The sequence below is a fragment of the Leptonotus elevatus genome, chromosome 7, assembly GCF_054856555.1.
Source record: "Leptonotus elevatus isolate MCC_2025b chromosome 7, RoL_Lele_1.0, whole genome shotgun sequence".
Lineage (NCBI taxonomy): Eukaryota > Metazoa > Chordata > Actinopteri > Syngnathiformes > Syngnathidae > Leptonotus > Leptonotus elevatus.
The window spans coordinates 20,833,845-20,855,226 of NC_141245.1; the positions used below are offsets into that span (position 1 = coordinate 20,833,845).

Sequence of the window (21,382 nt, forward strand, 5' to 3'; positions counted from 1 at the left end):
TTAATGCACTTCTAGTCTTGGCCTGATAGTGGCGCTAAAGGAAACTGATTCAAAGTACTACACAGGCTTATTGTTTGCTTATTGCCGTATTCAATTCCATCTGTCTGCTGTCCAAATATGGTCAATTTAATATATTTTCACAAATCAATACTATTGGTCTTGCTCACATTTTAGTCGATATCATTCGGCAATAAAAAATAAAAATCAGTCTTAACTTAGTGATCGAACATGATTTTGGCGTGCTGTTATATTGATGGGGGCGACATGGCTCAGTGGTAGAGTGGTCGTCTCCCAGGTTGTGGGTTGGTTCCTCACCCCTGGTGACCATGTCGAAGTGTCCTTGAGCAAGACACTGAACCCCGATTTGCTCCTAATGAACCTGGCCGCGCCCTGCATGGCAGCAGCCGACCGCTGGCGTATAAATGGGTGTGTGAACGAGTGAATGTGAGGCTTTGTAAAGCGCTTTGGGCACCATATGGTGTAGATAAAAGCGCTATATAAAAAGCAGTCTATTCACCCTTTTTACCAATGGATGGTGGTTATGATGGTTGTTGTTGGGGTTTTTTCTCCAAATACCTGAAAAGTAGCCTTTTTAGAGATGTGAGGATTCTGCCCGACAACGATGTCAGGTGACAAGACTGAGCATGAAAAGCAGATAACGCCTTCACGGGTTCTCGTCGTCTCCTCCGCGGCTGAACGTTCGCCTGGCCAGCTTGTCCGGGTCATGTGACGCCATGTCGCTGAAGTCTCGGAAAATGTCTTGAAAGGTTTGGTCGTCTCCTGGAAGGACCGCACGGACGCCGCTGAGCAAATATCAAAGCTAAATGTTGGGAGTTTTTGCGGACTCACCTGCAGCCCCGAACACTCCTTCGGAATCTCGCATCTCCTCGTTCATTCTGGCCATGCGCAGCCTGAAGTTACCAACATGGAAGAAACGCACAAAAAAATAAAACTTTTTACATATGATATATAATTGACTTTTTAACATCCACTCATCAAAGTGTGAAATTAAGCAAGCCAGTCTTTTAACTGACCTTCTGCCCCCACTACGACATAACAATTGGGCTAATTTACATGGCCCCACCTCCACAGCTTCTCTGCCAATAACTTAAAAGCTAGGCTGTCTGACAATCCAGAGCCACTTTCAAGCAACGTTCAGAGTCCAGAGTCAATTAGTAAGTCTTAGCAAAGATTAGCATTAGCAAATAGTGTTAGCAGCATTAGCTTCTGTACTGGAAAAGTAAGCCGTTTATGTTGAGCGCTGACTAACTGGGCGGCTTGGTGATGAAGTGCAGCCTCCACCAGGGAAAATTCAATCAACTCTTTATGGATGGTCGATTTAGGAGGTGAATATGGTTAAATTATCCCTGCGAGTATTATCGTATGCTCTGTATGAACTATATAGTACTGTAACATTGATGCTAAATTCTGTTAGCCCATGTATGGAATATCGCACTATATGTTAGCATTAGACTTTTTGTTACAATGTGATCCGGTGGAACGTTTTGATTTTGGAACGTATCCCCCAGCGATAAATGACGGGTTCACTTTATAAACTTATTTGTTGACTTTTGACTCCTAAACAGCTCACAGCGTGACGATGTCCGCGTGCGTCGTCTCCACGGCGATGGCCAGTGGGTCGCGTCCGCTCTCGTCCACCGCGTACTGATTGGCTCCTCGCTTCAGCAGCAGACACACCTGCCTGTGGTGACCAATAGGAATGTCACATTCAGTGTGTGTGTGTGTGTGTGTGTGGGGGGGGGGGGGGGGGGTGCATGTAGAGACCCTGTGTGTCCGGCGGTGGCTGCTGCATGCAGAGCTCCTTGTCCTCTTCGGTCTCTGTGGTTGATGTTGGCACCGTTCTGCAGCAGGAACTCCGATGCCAACAGCGACCCCTGCAGAGAAATGAGAGCTAATTGGTTCTCAACAATAATCGGTACCATAATGCGAATAGCCTTCCTGTTATTTTAATTGATCTAGACTGATGTTTGGTTTTAATTATTTTAGTCAAACTATATTAGATTTTATCTTCTTTTTTTTTGTTGCAATGTCTGAATTATATTTTGTTTCTTTCTGTAATGCTTTTAATGTTTTATATAAAGCATTTTGAATTGTTGTGTACATGAAATGTGCTACACAAATAAACTTGTCCTAGTCTTGTGTTAAAATAGTTTGCTCTCGCAATATTTCAAATTGATACTAAAAAAAAAGACAATCGTTGTAATGACTTCATTCATTCCCCCAAATTTTTTTTAATGACTACTGCGATATTCTGAATTTATCAAAATTAATAGTTTGTTAATATTTTAAACTTGTTAAAAACAAAACACTTTATTCTCAAAATATTCTAAATTTATTCTCACACCATTAACATATATTACGACTGTAATATTACTCACCCTCTAATAAATGACTCGTAATATTAGAAATGTATTACATTTCTTGTAAAACTCCAAATGGATTCTGGGAAAACTGAATTTACTGTTGTAATAATATGACTTTATTCTTGTAGTATTACAAATTGATTCCCCCTCCATAAAAGTTATGCTTTAAGAATTGTTTCTCCTATTATGCCTAATAAAATGTATAAATATAACTTTTTTTAGATTAAAAATTTTCATCTTGAAAAAAATACAGATTCATCCTCATAATATTACATAAAAATTAGTTTTTACCCCCTCCACATATTAACCCCCCCCCCCCCCCGGAAAATCTGTTGCTTCATGGCGAATGACTCATCCAAAAAGTAACCCCCTGTGGCCTCACCCCTTGGGCAGCCCCGATGAGAGCGGTGCGTCCTTCTTCCTGGGCAACGCTTCCGTTCACCGCCGCCCCCTGGGCCAGCGCCGTCACCAATGCCACCATGTCTCCGGCCACCGCCGCTTTGTAGAGATGCAACAGCAGCGAGGCCTCAGCGTCGTCATGATGCGCTTCAACAAATTCGTAAGTATACATTAACAACAACATATATGCAACACACAGTGGATGCAAAAAGTCTACGCACGCCCTGTTAGATGACACCAATTAAAATCATTGTAAAATTATTTCTAAAAATAATTTGGTTCATACAGTAAATGCATACCCATTGGTTTAGTGTGGAACGAAATTTTAACCCTAATCTTTATTCCGAATTCTGTTTAAATTTAATTTAGCCACATCCCCAGTTATAAGAGGTTTGTGTACACTTGCGCAACCACATGACTGTATCTGTTATTTTTACTTCACCTCTGAAAAAGATTTTAGTCTATAGGTCTTCTATTCTTTTTTTACATCACACAACGTAGCCAGTTAAAAAGCACTGCGTAGACATTTTATATCTACTGCCCAAAAACAACCACCATTTTGTTGATGAACCTTACTTGTGCCATCATCGTTGCCATTCCGCCTCACAAACGCCTTCTCCACATACTTGTCTCGTATCCAGGCCTCCTTCTCCGCGCTGACAAAGAGATAGGCTGTCAATCATCCGGGATTGATTACAGAGTGATTGACAGGCGTGTGGTGTTTACTGCGGGCTCTCCGAGGTGGGTTTGACTCTGTGCAAACACTGCGCCTCGTAAATGTTGTTAATGGTGTCATTTCCCAGGACACACAGCAGCTATGACACAAACACAGAAGTCTTGTTGTTATGATACCGTACTTCTTTTGGAATGGTGAGCCCCTTTCACGCAGCCTCAGTCCCCAGCTCATCAACACAGTCCTATCAACTCTAATTTGCGACTTGCCTGCACTGTAAAAAGTGAAACCCCTAAAAATATGCTTAAGAATATGAGATAAAGTAAGGACGCAAACAGTGAACGGCAATATAGACGAGGCAGGAGCGATGTGAAAGGGGCTAAAGAATGACCTTTCACCTTGAGTTGCTCCGCCTCCCACGAGTCCAGCGTGAGCGATCGCACCTTGGACACGTGGACACCCAGACTCCTGTATGCACCGTCACAGGGGAGAAAATAAATATATATATTTTTAAATAAACCCTTCCTGCAATAGTCCTAATCCCTTATTTTTGGAAAACATTATTCTTGTAATATTATGCCTCTTTTCTTCTGTAAAATTAACCACATATTCCCATATTTACAATTGATTTTTTGAAAAATTATACTACACTATGGTAACATAAAAAGGTAATATCTCCTTTATTTTTGTGATATTTAGAATTAATTTTGACAAAATTTTAGGATTTTTAATGATAAAATGCAAACGCAACCATTAATATACAGTAAGTCTTAAAAGAAAGTGACTTTATTCGCGTGAGATTACCATTTTTTAAAATAATTTCCCCCCCCATAGTTTTATTATCATCGTATTGCAGCTTTTCTCTGAAAAACATCCCTTTATTTTCAAAATGCACCTTTTTTCCTGAATTATTTTATTCTTAGTACATCTTTTTTGTTTTAAAATGAGACAAAAATATGTTTTTTTCTCTCAGAAAAAATATGACTGTCATAATATTCTGAAATTCTTATTGTCGAAGAAGACTTAATTCTCGTAACATACTTTTGAATAGACATGACATCTTCCATTTAATTATTTTCCTTTCTTTAGTTTAGAAAGTTTATTCTCGAAAATATATTTATTACTAGCTACAATTTTCGAAAAATAAAATAAAATAAACTTTATTTGTATAGCACATTAAAAAATCCAAAGAGGAACCAAAGTGCTGCACATAAAAACAGGAAAATAAGACAAGATAATATATAAAATAGAAAAATAAATGAATAAATAAACATACTTAAAAATCACTTAACACATAAAATGAAATAATATAAACAGCTTCATGCCAGTTTGCTGTTTATAAATATCAAAAACAGACTTGATTCGCATAACTTTTTTTTCTTCTGGTAAATATTTGCCATGTGTGTGTATCTCTGTGTGTGTGTGTGTACCGGTGTATCCCAGAGCACTGAATGCAAACGGTAACGCCCAAGTTGACGACCGCCCACCGCGGCTCCTCCTCGCCACAGTCACAGCATCGACTGTTGCCGGCGCCCTGCAGAGCCACGCCCAGCGCCGCTGTCCTTTTATTGGCCGCAGCGTTGTCGCCGCCGCATGGCGAAAGGGGCTCCTGAGGCTACAGGAGACTTTTATGAATGTTCATCTTATTAGTTATTGTATTATTGTTGTGATGAGGAGCATGCCTGGGTGTGCGCGGCTTGGCCTCGCTCTCGATACGCCATATCGATGCTGCCCTGTAGTGCTCCCATCCATGCCAGCCTGGCGTGCTCAGAGTCTGCCTGAAGGGCACAACACCTGATGGGACATAATAGGGGGCATTATGTGAGAGTACTACGGGACAAATAAGGGGACAATGTGGGACAATACAGCATGAAATAGGAAATACTGTAACTGTTGACGACTGGACAAAATGTGGGACATAATGAGACAAAAATAGAACATGATGAGACACAATAGGAGACCCATAACAATAAACAGACTGCCATCCTCAAATTTTATCCTGTCTCGTCTTGTCTACTCAAACTCGTCCATCATTCTTCAGGTACAATTGTGTTAACTTGGGGTTACGTTTTTGTGTGTTTTGGTCTCACTTGTGCACGGACATCAGTTGGAAGCAGAAGCGTCGGTCCATGTCGTCCATAGATTTGACGGCACACAATCGCAGGTCCTCAAACAGAAGCATGGAAGCTTCCTGAGGAGCCAAATGAAAAATTAACCATCAACACCACTTCCTGTTCTCATTTAAAAAAAAACATTAACATACATGTATAACTATGATCAATAAGTGGATACAAATGTTTTACTTTGTGTGACTTCCTGTAGATGAGTTGGTTGTCTCTGATGGAGAACCAGCATCTGCACAAAAAAAAAAAAAAAAAAATAACATGATTTTTTTTAAGGCTACTTTCATAAAATTTAGAAAGTCCTCATTCAGCAAATAGGACAGAACCGTAGCTGCCAAAATATAAGAAATTCACTTCCAGAACAATTTATCTACATTTCCATATATTTAAGATGATAAGGGAACACATTAAGGCCTCCATTTTTGCAATTAATTGTAAGGCACCAGGTTGTGTCACTTTGGCGTTACTGTCCATCTTATGGCACGTCTGTATACAAAGACAATTTTATGCCTTAACATGATTTTTCCTCTGGATGAATAAAGGAACTAAGTACAGTATAGGGTTCATCTTCATCAACACAAGGAGACGCGTGACCTCTTCCACGTTTTCGATTTCCTTCGGGAGCGTTTGAAGAGGTAACCTTGGATGATGTTGTCAGTCCCATGACACAAACGGAACATCGTCTCTCCTAAGGCATCCTACACACACACACACACACATGCACACATAATTAGATTTTTTTCAAAAAATGTTTAGTAAAATAAAAAAATATTTTTATAAGATGGCTTTTATCCTTGAAAGAACATGTTTCCCCCCTGATTTTTTTTTAAAAAAAAACTGTTAATGCGAAAAAATAGGGCTTCTTCCTATATACACTAACATTATTGTACATTTTTATTTTAAGTTGCATATATAGAACACTGATGAATGTCCACCATAAACTGTAAGACATTGAAATGATTTCTTTCTATTCTACTTTCTCCATTGAAAACTGATGGTAGGACTGATGTTATGATGTTCATTGCCACCATCTAGTGGCAGAAAGCCCAAAGTGCAAACGTTTAAAAAAAAAATGTGCGCTGGCCTGGTCATGAAGGTGACTTACTCGTTGCTGGATGAGCAGGTGAGCGTTCTCCAGCTCTTTCCTTTTGCTCACACACTCGGCCGACCGCTCACACAACTGAGGACAGAGTCAAAAGATTAAACTTCAGTAGAGCACTCGCAGAAGAACTGTACAGAACAAATGAACTTTGTGCCATATGTTTGTATGCAAGTGTGTGTTTGCATCGACCTGCGCGGCCATGACCTTCATGGCGGGCTCAAGGTCTCTGAGCAGGTCAAAGCCTTGATGGAAGAACGTCAGCTGAACGTTGACCAAGGAGAAGACCTCAACACAACAACATAGCCTTACTTACACTTACTATAAATATCATTATTATTATGCATTGCTGATGTACAGCATGGCTTCATCTACATCAGTCTGCATGTTTGCATTAGCATTTGCATTGCTAAAAAGAAATAACTGCAAACTTCTGGGGAAAAAAAGGCAAACGGATGCCAAGTCAAAAATGTTCTTTGCAGTGAAGACAGGACTTTGCATTCGCTAAATAAATAAAAGTAGGTATACTTTGATGTCAATTTCGGTTGACAGTAGGGGGCGCTGCCGCATAAAATGTCAGCTCTCTTGTATGTTTGAAAACATGTGGATTATTCTGCTCAATTCTTATTCCACAAACACAATAGTATTATTATTGCAAAAAAATGTTTTTACTTGGCTTCCGCTTTAAATCCAGCTTAAGTAAGAGCTGTGTCCCAATATTAATGCTAAGCAAAGCTAAGCTAAATTCTGAATGCAGTCATAGTCATACCGAGTTCAAGATGTCCACCTTCTGCTGAGTCTTGAACGTGTTGAGCTGAATGACAAACAAATATATATAAAATAAAATAAATCGACATATGACAAAATGTGAAAAAAATCCAAAATACAATTTTAAAATTGGGCTGGTGGTCAGCATTAATGTTGTTTGGGTCTGTTTGTGCGTGTGCGGATGTATGTTTGTGTATTTTAACTAGAAACAATTTTTACTGATTGTATTATTATTATTATCTTATGTTTTATATAGTATAGTATAGTATATATAGGTGCGTAAACGATGCTTGAAGATGTGGCATGCGGAACCTGCAGACAGTGATCCAGGGCAAAATGCTGGTAGCATTTGCGTGTGGCTATGAGCAGGTGACTCGCTCTTTCGGCCTCCGCGGTCTTGTGTCGAGACACCTGAGCGTTCTTCACAGCTGCCGTCTCCAGATCCTCACCGATACGCACAAACTCCTCACGCGTTTCTGACAGCTGCGGCAGGAACCTCAAAAACAATCAATCAATCAAAGATAAACATGTGGTACTTGTTCAGCAAAGATTGGCGCTTTAACCCCGGATTAGGATGTCAGGATTTGGGTTTCGAATCAGGGTTTAAAAACTGGATAAATATGTCAAGAAAAAAATGTGGGTTTCTAATTATGGTTTCAAACCTGTATTGAGTGTTTTGAAGGAGGGTTTCTGTTAAAGACAGGGTTAGAGCTTAAAAGGAGAGTTTTTTTTCCGCTGAGAGTTTCAAGCCAGAGATGGAGTTTCATATTAGGGTTTCAAAGCAGGGATAGGGCTTCAAAATTGTTTGTTTTTTTAAGCCTGTAATAAGTTTTCAAATGAGAGTTTCAAGCCAAAGTTAGGGCTTCAAATTAGAGTTGCAAGTGCGTGTGTACTTACTGCTTGCATAGACTGCTGAGCTGATGGCTGATGGCTCGCTGGCTCTGATCCAGCAACATCTGACAGCACACACACACACGCACACACACAAATGTATGACTAGTGTGTGTGTAAGTGTATGTGTGTGCATGAGTGCGTGCATTCTCACGGTGTGGAAAGTGAGCAGCTCCTGCAGGCCTTGCTTAAACTGGCTCAGACAGTTCTAAGAAGACATGGAAGAAAAAAGTTGTATGGTACTATTGTGTCAAATGAGCGCCTTCTAATGGTATGTGAAAGAACTACTCCATAACATATATAACTTACTGTGACTGACATGCAAAAAACTCTGATGTCGATAAAAGGATGGATGATAGTTACTTTGAGGACTTTTTTTTGTTTTAACTAAATTAGATTACAAGCTAATTTATTAGTTATTCATCAGCTGCACAAGGCACATTAAAGGTTGGGACCGTTTGTGTTTGTAAACGCAACCGTTTTTGTGTTCGTAAACAACCAATTCAAAGCTGACTCCTCCCATGGCTCAACCCTTCTCACTCTTCTGTCAATATTGCGCCTGCCTTCAGCGACACGCCCCCCGCTCTGTGATTGGCTGGAGGGGTAAACATTGACTTTCCCCACCTTTAAAGCGGTCCAAGATACATAAATGATAACAATCGTAGTATTATTTGAAGAGGCAAGTATTTCATTCTTTTTTCAAGAATTTTTGTGTAAAAACTCATTCTAGAAGGTTCTAGAAAGCCTACCAAACGGGTCCTCACCGCTATGACGCCGTCCTCCTTGTGCCGTGCGAAAAGCTCGGCCAAGCTGGCGAGGAACATCTGATTGGCTGCGTTGTACGCTTGTCCCGCCTCCACCATCTTCCCGCACAACCTTGTCACCTAAATGATCGGATGACAAACACTGTTTCGACCAGTTGCATGTTGACCATTTAGAGAAAATACTACTGAACCATACATTCCAGACCCACCTGTGACATGTAAAAAATAATATGGCAAGACCATATTTAAAAATGTTTTTTTTTTATATAGTTTTACTCCTCCTACACACTTTACACAAATTAAATAAACCCATTGTAAATATTTGAAAACACATAACAAAAACTAATTGCAAACATAAAGGATTATACAGTATTTTCTTGCAGCCATATTGTGGCATCGTTATCAAGGAACTGTATGTTGAAATGAGTTGAGGAGCTTCATTTTGAGAAAAAAAAAGTAGCGCGTAGCCACTATGTTGTGGCATCTATAGGTAATTCTAAAGCATTGCTATGGATTTTGGCTATTTTAAGTTGACTGTAATCCAAAATCGTACCTTGTCCAGCTGTGTCTGTAGCAGAGAAACGTCCTCCTCAAACTGATCCAGGTTCAGCCTGAACAACACAGCATAAGAAAGTTGAGTCACAAGCGCATGCGCGTTGACGAGGCCAATTTATTTCAGTGAGCGCTTCTCACCTGAAGCCCGGAGAATCCGCGACGCACTCGGAGAAGTCCAGCAGCGCGTCCATGTCGAGTAAAGCCACTTGGAAAATTGACTGTCACCACCGAGTGTGCTGCCCCCACACTAACCTGTTAGCCGGATACCTAACACTCACTCACCAAGACTGCTCATAATAGGAACAAAAGTCCGTCCAACATGCACGTTAACGACAAAGACGAAACCTACTGAGTTTTATGGTTGCTGTGACGCATAATGTCTTATCAGCTAAACTTGTGTAGTGGTAGGACAGTTGTCTGCATCCCGCACTCAAAGTGATGCTAACGCTGACCGCAGTACTGTGACCGCGCCTCCAGCCCACATCCGGGTTGTATTCAGCCTGCAGAGACACCACCTGGCGAACGGGAGTAGTACCGCGTCTGACTCACAACTGGGCTGTTCTCTTAATTTTGATGTAAATATTTTTACACTAATGCATATATTAAATAAGGGTGATGTGATATGTACAGTCAGTGTACATCTTACGCCGCTCTAATTCCGTATACAGTTTGGGTAAGTAAGTACAAACGCCAGCCGAGAGCGCCAACGGTCGTCGCACGTAGCAGCGCCGCCATATTGCTCCGGGCAAACTGCTTTTAACGCAAGCCCCATGTATGGGGTAGATGTCACGGACTTCCGACTTTTACACATCAGCGCCGTTTCCAGCCACAGCTGGCCGCGTTCCAACACTCGCACCCCCACCCCTGCTCATCGGCTGGAGGACTATCTGAAATGCTTCGGACACTGAGACAGACACTACACACACGCAGCCTCGCACCCGTCGACGGGAACGCGCAATTGAGGGGCATAAAGGCTGAAGGGCAAGTACTGGTAAGCACTAAGCGGCCGACACTTCGCAAACCGGAAACAGAAACAAAGTTGATGGGTGAAAACCCGGAAGTTCCGCCTCCTGCGTGACACATTAAATACAGGAATTGGTGATGTGGGCTCAATATTATTTTTTAAAATAAATAATGCACTAGTATAGTATTATATGGTTCCAAGTTTGCTTTTGGTCGAGTACTCATTTGGATTGTATGCGAGTAACACACACAGGACTAGACTTTGACAGAGGAAGTCAAGTATTTTATTGTAAAACAAAGTCAAAGCATAATTGTGTGTGCGTGTTCAGAAGTCAATAGAAATAAGGATGACGGTGACATTGTCAGCGCAGCCCCGTCGGACCGCTTCGCTGGCCAACTGTTGGCAGGCCGCTTCAAACTGCTCCTCCTTGTCTGTCAACTTGCTTTCCTAGAACCACACAATGCAACATGAAAAATAAACACTGGTTACGTCATGTGTAGAACCACAAACACATTCCATTTTCTTCCAAGTGGTTACTTTAGGCTCATTTGATTACTTACAACTGGATTATAACAAAAAAAAAGAAGAATTAAGCGCCCAAAGACAGTTTGACTTTGCAACATGAAACTTTATTTTTATCACGAGCAGACCCATAAAAGTCTCAAGAATGCCTGAAAAAACACAGGAAGTCAGCCATTTTGGTTCGAAGCAGTCATTTTAAGAGTATTTTGCCCAGTTCCAGGGGTTCTTTAAGACAAATTAGTCCTACAGATTTTGCCCGATTGCTACCAAATTTGATGCGCACATACGCACAAGCCACGAGCAGTATAAATGAAAACAAGATGCAGAATAGAACAAAGCTGAACTAAAAGGAATTTCCTTTTCGGTACCTGCAGGACGTCAAGGACGAATCGAACGGCTTCATCTGCGGAAAATACTTTGAACAAGCCGTCACAGGCGAGGATGATGAACCTGCGGTCAAACGAGACATGTTCTTTTTCTGCTTATTTGTGCGCATGTGTCCTTGTTCTTGCCTGTCATTGGCCGTCAGTTGACACCTCCTCAGGTCTGGGGTCGAAATGACGCCGCATCGCTTGTATTGGCCGTCTCCAATGGAGCGCGAAACCTCTAGTACGCCCAACACCCGCCCCTCCCTGCAACAAACATATCCACCCATCCATCCCAAAAATATTCATAAAACAGCACAGAGACTAAACGGTTGATTAGCAGTTCCTACTTTGGGATGTTACATTGCAGATTGTGCCTTTGAAGTGTCATACGGAATCTACATACTAAAAGAAAACGTCAAATGTGAATGTTGACGGTGGTACCTGACGGTTCCTCCAGCTCTCTGGATTCTCATCCTCTCTTCGTAGATGGTGGGGTTGTGTTCTCGACTGAGCGCTAACGTGGTCGGTCGCCTCCGCTGCCCCTGTGGGGATTCTCCCTCATCCTCCATGCGACACAACACCGCCTGCAGTACCGCGACACAACACTAGGATCACTGAAAGCCGTTTGAGCATTTACTCCATGTCCATGATAACCAGCACTACCTACTGGTATGGCAAAGTGATGACAAAGCGCATACTAGTTCATGGACCTTCAATTGGATATCAAATAAATGCATTAACAATTTAATCAAAAGCCATTGTAGCACAGTAGTTACCTTGCTGTCTCCCAGATTGGCCACGTAAACCACGTCGTCCAGCACCAGCATGCAGGTTGCCGTCGAACCGTCTTTCCACGCTGGCTTCCTGTTTGACAAAGATCCAAAATGATTCATTCATGAACAAATGCAAAAACACAGAAGTTTTAAATCATCTATAAAGATAGTGTCCAATAGGACTGGACAATTATGTAGTCGTTAAGGAATACAGTCACTTTCTACTTAACACTTAGCAGCAGATAATCAGGAGGCTTACTGGCTGGTCGCTTTCTTCAGAAAGTCCTCGTCTGTCTGGCGAAAAGTGTCCACCAGGCATTTTTTAATCAGCTTGTCCAGGTTCTCACTTTCACCTTAAAAAAAACACAAATTTATATACTGTATAGATCTCGATAGCTTTTCAAAATCATATTTTTCTATGCATTTTGCCCATTTCCCCCCACACGCAAGTCTTTTTTTTTTTTTCTAGTCACGTCTTGCTTCTTCTTACATTGGGGTTTTGTGTGGTTTTAATTAATTTTAACCAAAATGTTATAGTTTGTTTGGGAGATGCCCTTGTGCACTTTGATGGATGATTTTAAACAGAATTGTGTGATTTTAATGAAACAATTTACAACTAAGGTGATTATTTTAAGCTAAAATTGGCATCTAAAGGGTTGTGTTTATTACATCAAAATTATTTTAGACATAATTTACTGTAAATCCAAAGCGATGATGACATTTTAGAAGTTAACGAAGTAAACAAAGGCGGAAATAATTTAAGCATAACTCATCAACTTTTTCACATGTACACAGATTTTGGTGTGTCCGTAATAGATTTTTACTTTCTGCAGCTAGGAAACTAGAGCTTTTTAAAAAATATTAATGCATCCGTGGACTCGGCCTTAAAACTGTATTTATTTACACAGACTGCGTTCTTTCTGCTCACCTTGGGGAAATTTATTTGCCAGAATGTGGTGAAGATGTTCGGCCGCAAAGCTTGATGCCCGAGTGCCCCCATGGCCGTCAAATACGGCAAAATACGACGCCCCAGATCTTCGGAAACAGCAGAAAATATTCACAAACAATGGCACCAGGCAGAAAAAAAATGTTCAATATCACACTTGTGTGTATAAATGGAGGTGTTGTGTTACATTTGAGCAGGTAGATTTGATAGACAGCCACTCATGTCGGGAAGTAGAACGTGAGCATCCTGCATTTCTTCACGCTCCCCACGCCTCGCAGCCACGTAGCCTCGTACCACGGGAAGACCTAAAAATGCATGCGTGGACCCACACACACATGCACAGAATAAGCCAGGCTGCGTCATGGACGCTGTGCATGATCAGACATGGTGGCAAAAGTGAAAACCTTCTCTACAAACTTTCTTGGTCTCCTCTTCATCTTTCGTAGGCGCTTCACATTCTTCATCCTTTCGTTTTCGTTTGACGGTCTTCTCCTCCTCATCGATGTCTTTGGCTGATCGGGGCGAGACTGGAGCTGACAACACACAAAATGCTAAAAGTCACAACAATCCTGATCATGACTTAAAATTTTACGATTTCATGATATCCTGTAATTATCCCTTGAGGGGACATTTTGATGTTACAGTAGTATATCTACTATTACTGTAAGTTGACAATAATACATTAATGTTACAATGGAACTCTTAATTTATTTCTTATCCGTCGTAATAAAAAGACTTTAAATGAACCAAAACGAGCATTTATGAGGTGAAAGGTGAAAACCACCTTATAAGTTGTTAGTGGATCGGGGTGATCGTCAGCGTTAACCCGAGAAACCTCCGTCACTCACCGGTCTGAGCGGGCTCCGGTAGGTCGTCAAATAGATCCATTCTTCCCCGGAGCTAGCCTAGCCTATCTTATTTTAGCCGCCTCTCAGTCTGAACCGCCGAACGTCGTACTCGCGAAAGCAAGTATGGTTTACCAAAAGGTAAGATTACTATACAAATCGCTGCCAGGATGACAATTTTATTAGCGTTTGTATTTGTACTTGTAGTATTTTTTCATAATCTAAATCTTGAACGACAGCCACACTGCTTGAAAACAGCAGGCGCAGTCTTCTTCGTAATCATTTTTAAAATGTTGAGACTGACGCGCTGGCGACAATTACTGCCGCCTAACGCTTTGTCTGTTAACTGCATGGAATTTCCTTTTTAGTTTGGTAATATTTTAAAGTGGAACTTAAATATCGGTAATAAGTATTAAAAAAAAAAAATTTAGGCTTTGTCTAATCTAATAATGAAATTAATCTAGCACTAACAGGTGGCGTCCTACGCCGAATATAACCCCCCCCCCCCCCCCCCCCATTTCGGGTTTGCAAATACTGTATTTATTTATATGTGTTTTGACGCTTAGTACTACATCTCCCATAATGCCTTTCGGCCAAACAGTCATGGTTCCGCATATCACCCGCCGCCACTCATGGCTTTAAATATGTGTTCAACCAAAGCGTTTGCAGTAATGCACGAATTTATCGTCCTGGCCATCCTTTTTGGAACTTGTGCGACTACCTCCAATACAAAAGGTGAGCTTATTTAAATTTGTATTCAGCAGGAAACAAAAGTTATGTTCACGAAACGAAGGGGACGCTTTTAGCTAGCATACATGACATAAACTTCACAAAGCAACAGCGCGTTTGTGTGGTGCTTTAGACCAATTTAACCCGAATCCTACTTTCAGTCGTCGAAATAAACATGTATCTTTTGTGAGGAAAGGTCTTTTAATTATTAAATAACAGTAATAGTTTCCTCTCTACATCAAAGTATCATTAAACTAATGAATTAGCGCCTCCTACTTTTTTGTTATAATCGTAAATTAAACCCAATACTATTTTTAAAAGCGACATTCAATGGGAAATTGACTTATTATTTGTATGCAAATAGTTGAGTCTTCAGAGTGCCTGCCTACCCAACACAAATCAAATTAGGCTTGCCTAGTTTACATAATCCCGCCCTCACACCAAGTTTAATCAACAAAGACTTGATAGTGATCATATTGACAAAAACATATCACAAGTGCAATACTAACTCTTTTAAATTGTAAAACAAATTGGATATCATCCAACTCTCAAAAAACAACTCGGTGTATTAAAATGTCACAAACATGGTCTTTCCATTTGCTTCACATTTTCTTAGACAAATCATGCTCATGGTGCATTTGTGTTGATTGTGATGTGCTTTTTTTCCCCCTCCAGTTTCACACTCTTCCCACAGTGCCTACGAAAACTACGCCACGTACATATGGCACAACCGGCTCTACTTGTACATGGCTGCTGCACTCGTCTTTGCGCTTTGGGTTTCCCTCAAGATGATCCTAAAGAAGGTACATTGGCCAACGTATTCAGAGCAAAACCTGTGTCATCAGTAATATTGTTTTCATAACAGTACGATAACACCTTTTTGCTTTTTTATTTATTTGTTTTTTTAGAAAAGCCTCTCAAAGGAAGTCAGCTCCCGGGTGCAAGAAGATATGAGGAAAGATGAGTGCTGTGATAAACGTGCTGAAGTTCACGTGTCAGGAGTGAAAATCTTCTTTGGATCTCAGACTGGAACGGCTCTAGTACGAATATTGTTAACACTTGTCACTAATCCACAAAGCTGAATTTTGCTTTTTGACTTGGGTTGCAGAATACTGAGGATTTTCAAAATGGAAAAGCTTCCATGGGAATTAACAGGAATTCGGCTGTTAATAGGGAATTTAAATATACACCTAGACACGTTTAATCCGTTTTGTGACCAAGCTTGTAATTTAATTGACCTATAAAATAAACCTGTAAACATTCTCAAAATGTACCGGTAATATTCCGGCGCTTTGACACTGTAATGGTGACACCAGCTCCCCCCACCACTCCCCGCAGAGTTTCGCAAAGGAGCTTTCAGCAGACGTGAGGAGCTTGGACCTCGCGACAGAGGTGATTAACATGAAGGAGTACGATCCAGACGATCGGCTGGCTGACGAGGTAAGATGGGAGGCTATGGGAAATATTTTTTTTGTTTCATATATATAGATATCGTTTCATTGCTCACCTTGAGGTCTGGTAACTAATGGCTGAGCTGCAATGTTTTTGGTTATGTAATAGCTATGGAAAAGAGATTTTCCATTCTAAGCTAAAATAAAAAGTACCCTTGAGGTGCAGTTTTTTTTTGTCCATTTGAGGTCGCCATCTTTCACATTCCACACTGTAGTATGTTTGACTTTGAACGCGTGTGGCCTGGTGAGTGACGTGGGTGGCAGCGCATGAGTGTGTAGTGTTTGCTGGCTGTTAACAGTTTGAAAAAAAAAAACTGTTGTGAAACTTGTGCTTGCAAAAGTTTACACAAGGTCAAATTAAATTCACCGGTAGAGGTTATAGTGCATTTTCAGTCCATCTTGAAATTTCACCCAAAAGCGTCATGTTCCGAAGGGGAATTCCTTTGATCGTGTTGTCTCATTTGTGCCTCCCAGTGCGGCAGCAAGTGTGTGTGCGTGTTCCTGGTGTCCACCTACACGGATGGGCAGCCCACCGACAACGCCGAGTGGTTCTGCAAATGGCTGGAGGAAGCGTCCACCGACTTCCGCTACGGGAAAACGTACCTGAAGGGCCTCCGCTACGCCGTGTTCGGCCTAGGCAACTCACTTTACGCTGCACACTACAACACGGTAAGGCATGGGCCTTATGGACTCAAAATAAAATCCAACCTCTTTTTCACACATACAAAAATAATCTCAAATTCATATCATCCATCCATCCATTTTCTTAACATTTTATTTCAAATATCAACATTTTGTCTTGAGAAGTTGCAACTGTCTCTGAACTCAAAACTCATCCACAAATAGCTGTATACAACTTTTTGATTTTTTAAAAAGGTATTTGTTATCTTGATAATATATGAATGTTTTTGTCGAAAAATACGAGTTTGATCTCAAAACTACAAATATTTACTCAAATATGTGACTTTCTCTGAAAACTTTTTTTTTTTGCTCACCTTTTTCCTCAAATACACCACTTTTTCCCCTATATTAGAAAACTTTTTAATGTTCAATTTATCCTTGAAAATAGAAGTCATATCTTGAAAACTTGAAATACTTTAACGTTTTTTCTTCCTCAAAACTATACTCTCAAATCTACAATGTTTTTATCAGGAATATGTGACTTTATGTCATAATTCCCCCCCCCCCCCCTCAAATACCTAACTATTTTCTTAAGCGTACAACCTTTAAAACTTTATCAGATTTGCCTCTCTTTTTTTTTGGTCGTATTTACCTATATTCTTAAACATTGTAAGACTTTTTAAAAGGACAAACATTCTCCAACACCCCCCCCCCCCCAATATAAGACTTTGTTCTAAAAAGCAACCCCCATCGCTATGGATTTTGACTGATTTTGCAAGTCCCACAGAATATTGTGTTCTATTGCTATAAAAGCATGGAACATATCAAAAGAAAGATTAGAGTCTCTTCTTTCATCAGGAAAAAAAAAGGATATTAGTATCTGTTTCCGTTTTACGGCGATTAGCATTAGAATATAGCTAAGTTTCATCATTATTCACAAATCTGTTTAAAACTCTGGGTAAATGAACTTTTTTCAACATGGCCCCGGTTGATCTCTTATACTCTGCTGCCAGCTGCTGGCCGTTTTTGTAATAACTACCATTGCTTCAAGCATTCTCTTCAGTTCTGAGGCTGCATCAAAGCCTTCTTTCTGTATGCTCTAGCATAAAAATACATTAAAAATCTTTCTCCCAAAAATATGACATATGAAGCACAATTTTCTTGAAATACTACAACTACTACTAGAATTTGTGAATGCCAACCCCTGAATATGCGGGCGAATGACTGCATACACTCTCTGTCCAGGTGGGCAAAAATGTGGACAAGTGGCTGTGGATGCTGAGTGCCTCTCGCATCTTAACCCGCGGCGAAGGCGACTGCAACGTTACCAAGAGCGTCAACGGCAGCATCCAGGCCGACTTCCTGGCCTGGAAGCTCAAATTCCTCAAACGGCTGCGGGTTCTTTGCCAGGCCGACGACAATTGTTGCGGGAAACGCAAGGAGGGCACTTCCTGCATCAAGACGGATGGACAGGAAGTAGAAGAGGAAGAGAATGCCGCTCTGGATGATAACTACTCTGAGGTAAGTTGTTCTAAGAACAACTACAAATTAAAACGTATTCAAACACTTTTTCAATTACCGTACAGCGTTACGCGAGTAAACATCTCCCAATGAATATGAAATGAGTTGGCAGCTTTATTTAAGCAAGAGTAGAAATGCTTTTCTGTCATTTATATAAAACTTTTTTTTTTTTTAAGTTGCACATTGTGTGATCAGATTTTAAAGTTAAACATGAAATAAATGGATGTTCTCACAACAAAATAAGCAAATAACATTAAGTGTTTAAAATGACAGATAGCATCTACTGTACCAAAAAATTGCAACAAATTAGCTGAAATAATTAATAAAATCCAACAAGGTCTGACGGTTAAGTAACAAGTATATACATAATGCTGCTGTGCGTCTGTATTTAGTCGCGTTGGTTACAAAATGTCCTACACGCCTCACATGTGACATTTCTGTCAACTCCGCTGTCCGTCCTCCAGACACACTCTTTGCTCTTCTCACCAATCACTGCATTTTCACACACACACACACACACTCGCGCGCACGCACACACGCATGCAGTGTGACAGCTCACAGATGACCCGTTGTCATGGCAGCGGACACCTCGGGAGACGACTGTGTCGCCGGGACTTGTTCCTGGCAGCAGCTGACAAGCGTGGCCGTCATCTTTTTCCTTGTATAAAGCGATTTTTAGTTTTACACTAATTTCAGTTTTTAATTTGACAGCCTAATAATGGTGAGAGGCAGGTTCAACACAGACATGGTTTTGGGGTCTTTAAGGGAGATTAGTGTTGCTAGTGACATGTTTCATGTCTGTCAGGATGTGGCGTTTACAAACCAGTGTGTCACACCTACACAAAGGCTTCCAGTTTTGTCATCAGTTCGCGGCTGAAAGGAGACAAGGTGTTATTATTTGAAGCAAAATTTTGTGCTCAAGGTCCACATTTAATTTTGAACTTGTTCACTTTTCTGTGGACGTTCATATTTGTGGAAATTGGTAGAGTTTACACTTCAACAGGACTGTGTATGTATGGTTTAAACTGAATATGTGTTGCAAAAGAGTGAATGAGGACTGCCATGTAAAAAAAAAGCTACACTTAAGCCATGTGGTGAGTCGATGTCACTCATGGTGCATTTCTTGGCACCCAAACAATTTTTGGCTTGTTCGTCTAAAATAACCCAGAAATTAGCAGGTCGGTCCAATTTTGACCCAAACATTTTTTTTTTTTGGGATCCAGCTGTTTTAAGAGTCTATGTTCAATATATTTACAGTTGACCAATTAGCGAATGAACTAAGAGTTTCTAATGAATTTATTTACATAAAGTTTTTTTTTGTTGTTGGTTTATAATTCCATTGTTTGTAAACAATGTATCCGTTTTTATTGGGCTTTTCATAACTAATGTCGCAGGTGGGATGGTGCCTTTCCCCCGTTACTGATCATCAGCCAATCGCAGGGGGGCTCATATAGACAAAAAAAACTTTCACACTGGGATTTGCACCTCAGCCTATCTTCAGTGAACCAAACATGCATTTTTTGGGATATGTTTAAACCGTCAACCAACTCAGTAGCTGTTAGCATGTACTGTAGCATGTTGTTTCTAATTTGTAATTGACTTTATGTTTTTGTGATGGCCTTCTTCAGGAGGAGCCGGTGGAGTCCAGCAGTGAAGAAGACGACTCGTCAACCTCCCCCTCCGTGTTGGACGTGGAGGATCTCGGCAGCCTGATGAGCAGCGTCAAACAGGTCAGCGTGCGGCCGGTCTTATTTGCGCGCCTTCGCCTTCCGCGGAAACGGCAGATGGCCCGGTAGACTCCACACACCAGGCCCTGGCGTCAAGACGAGGCTTGCGTAAGAGCGCAGACGCCCACGAACATGATAAAGTGACTCAAGGGACATTTATTGTGGAAAATTATTTTTGATTTATTTGGATTTTTTTCTTTGATTCAGCTTTCTTGACAAAAATAAAAATACGTTGTATAGAAATTTTGAATACAATTGTATGTTTCAGAGGGGGAAAAAATTGTACTGTATTGATGATGGTGGTTCGCCCCACACCAAGCTTGCGTTGTGAACTGGGATCAGTGCCAACATGAGCAATTAAGGCCTGCTAATCCAACCTCTTGATTGATTAATGAATTGATTTGGAATAGCGTCTTGATACTGGATAATTTATCAGAAGAGCAGACTTGTGCCCATGTAGTCAAATAATGATTCTGGCCCTTGGTTAAATTTCTGATTCACCATCCTCAATTTGCCTAATATATGGTAATAGTTAAAAAGTAACAGCGTTCAAAATTGAGTCTTCGGCAAGCTCAGCTCCTAGCAATGACTGGTGTTTGTCTTCCTGCTTTCTTCTTTTTCTCTCTCTCCTTCCATCAGTTAGCATGTCTTCCGGCGACATCATCACATTCTGTGTGAAGAGAGTTTGCAACCGCTCATATTCGTTGCCCTTTGTTCCTGCAAACCATTACCTCTATCCATTACAAGACAGATGCTCCAATCCATAATGTCTTCTATGTCTTGATACAATTTTCCTCCCCCACAATAGAATGTTGATGGATCAGTATTACCCGTGACTGTCTCTGGCCTGTTTATATCAACCAGCCAATTATTGTACTCAATAAATACACTACAAAGATTGTTTTTAGCAAAATCGAGTGTAAACAACGCTCTTGTCTTGCCCATTAGCAAGTATCATTTACGGTTCGTATGTGCTCCCAGGTTCCTTCAGATGGCGGGCAGGTAGCCAAGCGCTCCAGGAAAGTGGCGAGGAAGACCCAAGACGAAAAAGAAGAGCGACGGGAGATGATCACGCCCGCCCTGAGAGAAGCTCTGAGCAAACAAGGTAACGCCGTGCCAGCGCGCTCCACTGAGTTCCTAATGTAGCGGCGAATAGCTTTTTCTCCGCAGGAGCATGTGCCAGGTGTTTGCGCATCATGATGATGATGATGGAGCCAGAGCATCATTGCTTCGTAGTAATAAAAATCACAGGCCATCCC

The 21,382-nt window shown here is 41.0% G+C and overlaps 3 protein-coding genes across 4 annotated transcripts in view; 1 reads left to right on the forward strand and 2 right to left on the reverse strand.

Moving 5' to 3' along the window:
• Window positions 1–280: 280 nt before the first annotated feature.
• On the reverse strand, window positions 281–10,646 carry LOC147171456 (arf-GAP with coiled-coil, ANK repeat and PH domain-containing protein 2). Of its 2 annotated transcripts, none has more exons than XM_086080311.1 (22): window positions 9,795–10,646; window positions 9,655–9,712; window positions 9,087–9,221; window positions 8,492–8,545; window positions 8,344–8,402; window positions 7,759–7,942; window positions 7,448–7,492; window positions 6,871–6,966; window positions 6,685–6,759; window positions 6,174–6,277; window positions 5,760–5,811; window positions 5,547–5,647; window positions 5,139–5,250; window positions 4,887–5,071; window positions 3,855–3,924; window positions 3,510–3,598; window positions 3,360–3,439; window positions 2,767–2,930; window positions 1,786–1,895; window positions 1,592–1,702; window positions 850–911; window positions 281–780 (listed from the first exon to the last, which is right to left on the reverse strand). In XM_086080311.1, the coding sequence occupies exons 1-22, from the start codon at window positions 9,845–9,847 to the stop codon at window positions 665–667; spliced, it is 2,115 nt and encodes a 704-aa protein (XP_085936437.1). In that variant the 5' UTR covers window positions 9,848–10,646; the 3' UTR covers window positions 281–664. The 2 variants fall into 2 exon arrangements, with proteins under 2 accessions (XP_085936437.1, XP_085936438.1); XM_086080312.1 differs by having other exon boundaries at window positions 9,102–9,221; window positions 9,795–10,644.
• A 234-nt stretch (window positions 10,647–10,880) lies between these two features.
• Window positions 10,881–14,351, reverse strand: ilkap (integrin-linked kinase-associated serine/threonine phosphatase). The gene is made up of 10 exons (XM_086080315.1): window positions 14,078–14,351; window positions 13,634–13,762; window positions 13,417–13,534; window positions 13,212–13,318; window positions 12,543–12,636; window positions 12,287–12,374; window positions 11,952–12,094; window positions 11,655–11,774; window positions 11,511–11,592; window positions 10,881–11,067 (listed from the first exon to the last, which is right to left on the reverse strand). Exons 1-10 carry the CDS (start codon window positions 14,115–14,117, stop codon window positions 10,945–10,947), a joined length of 1,044 nt encoding a protein of 347 aa, XP_085936441.1. The 5' UTR covers window positions 14,118–14,351; the 3' UTR covers window positions 10,881–10,944.
• Window positions 14,352–14,672: 321 nt separating this feature from the next.
• tyw1 (tRNA-yW synthesizing protein 1 homolog (S. cerevisiae)) overlaps window positions 14,673–21,382 on the forward strand; it is a 31,189-nt gene continuing 24,479 nt past the window's right edge. The window contains exons 1-8 of the mRNA XM_086081457.1: window positions 14,673–14,809; window positions 15,479–15,606; window positions 15,712–15,843; window positions 16,142–16,243; window positions 16,729–16,923; window positions 18,121–18,396; window positions 20,025–20,126; window positions 21,105–21,228. Coding sequence (XP_085937583.1) covers window positions 14,707–14,809; window positions 15,479–15,606; window positions 15,712–15,843; window positions 16,142–16,243; window positions 16,729–16,923; window positions 18,121–18,396; window positions 20,025–20,126; window positions 21,105–21,228 — 1,162 coding nt within the window. The 5' untranslated portion in view covers window positions 14,673–14,706. The remainder of the gene's footprint in view (window positions 14,810–15,478; window positions 15,607–15,711; window positions 15,844–16,141; window positions 16,244–16,728; window positions 16,924–18,120; window positions 18,397–20,024; window positions 20,127–21,104; window positions 21,229–21,382) is intronic.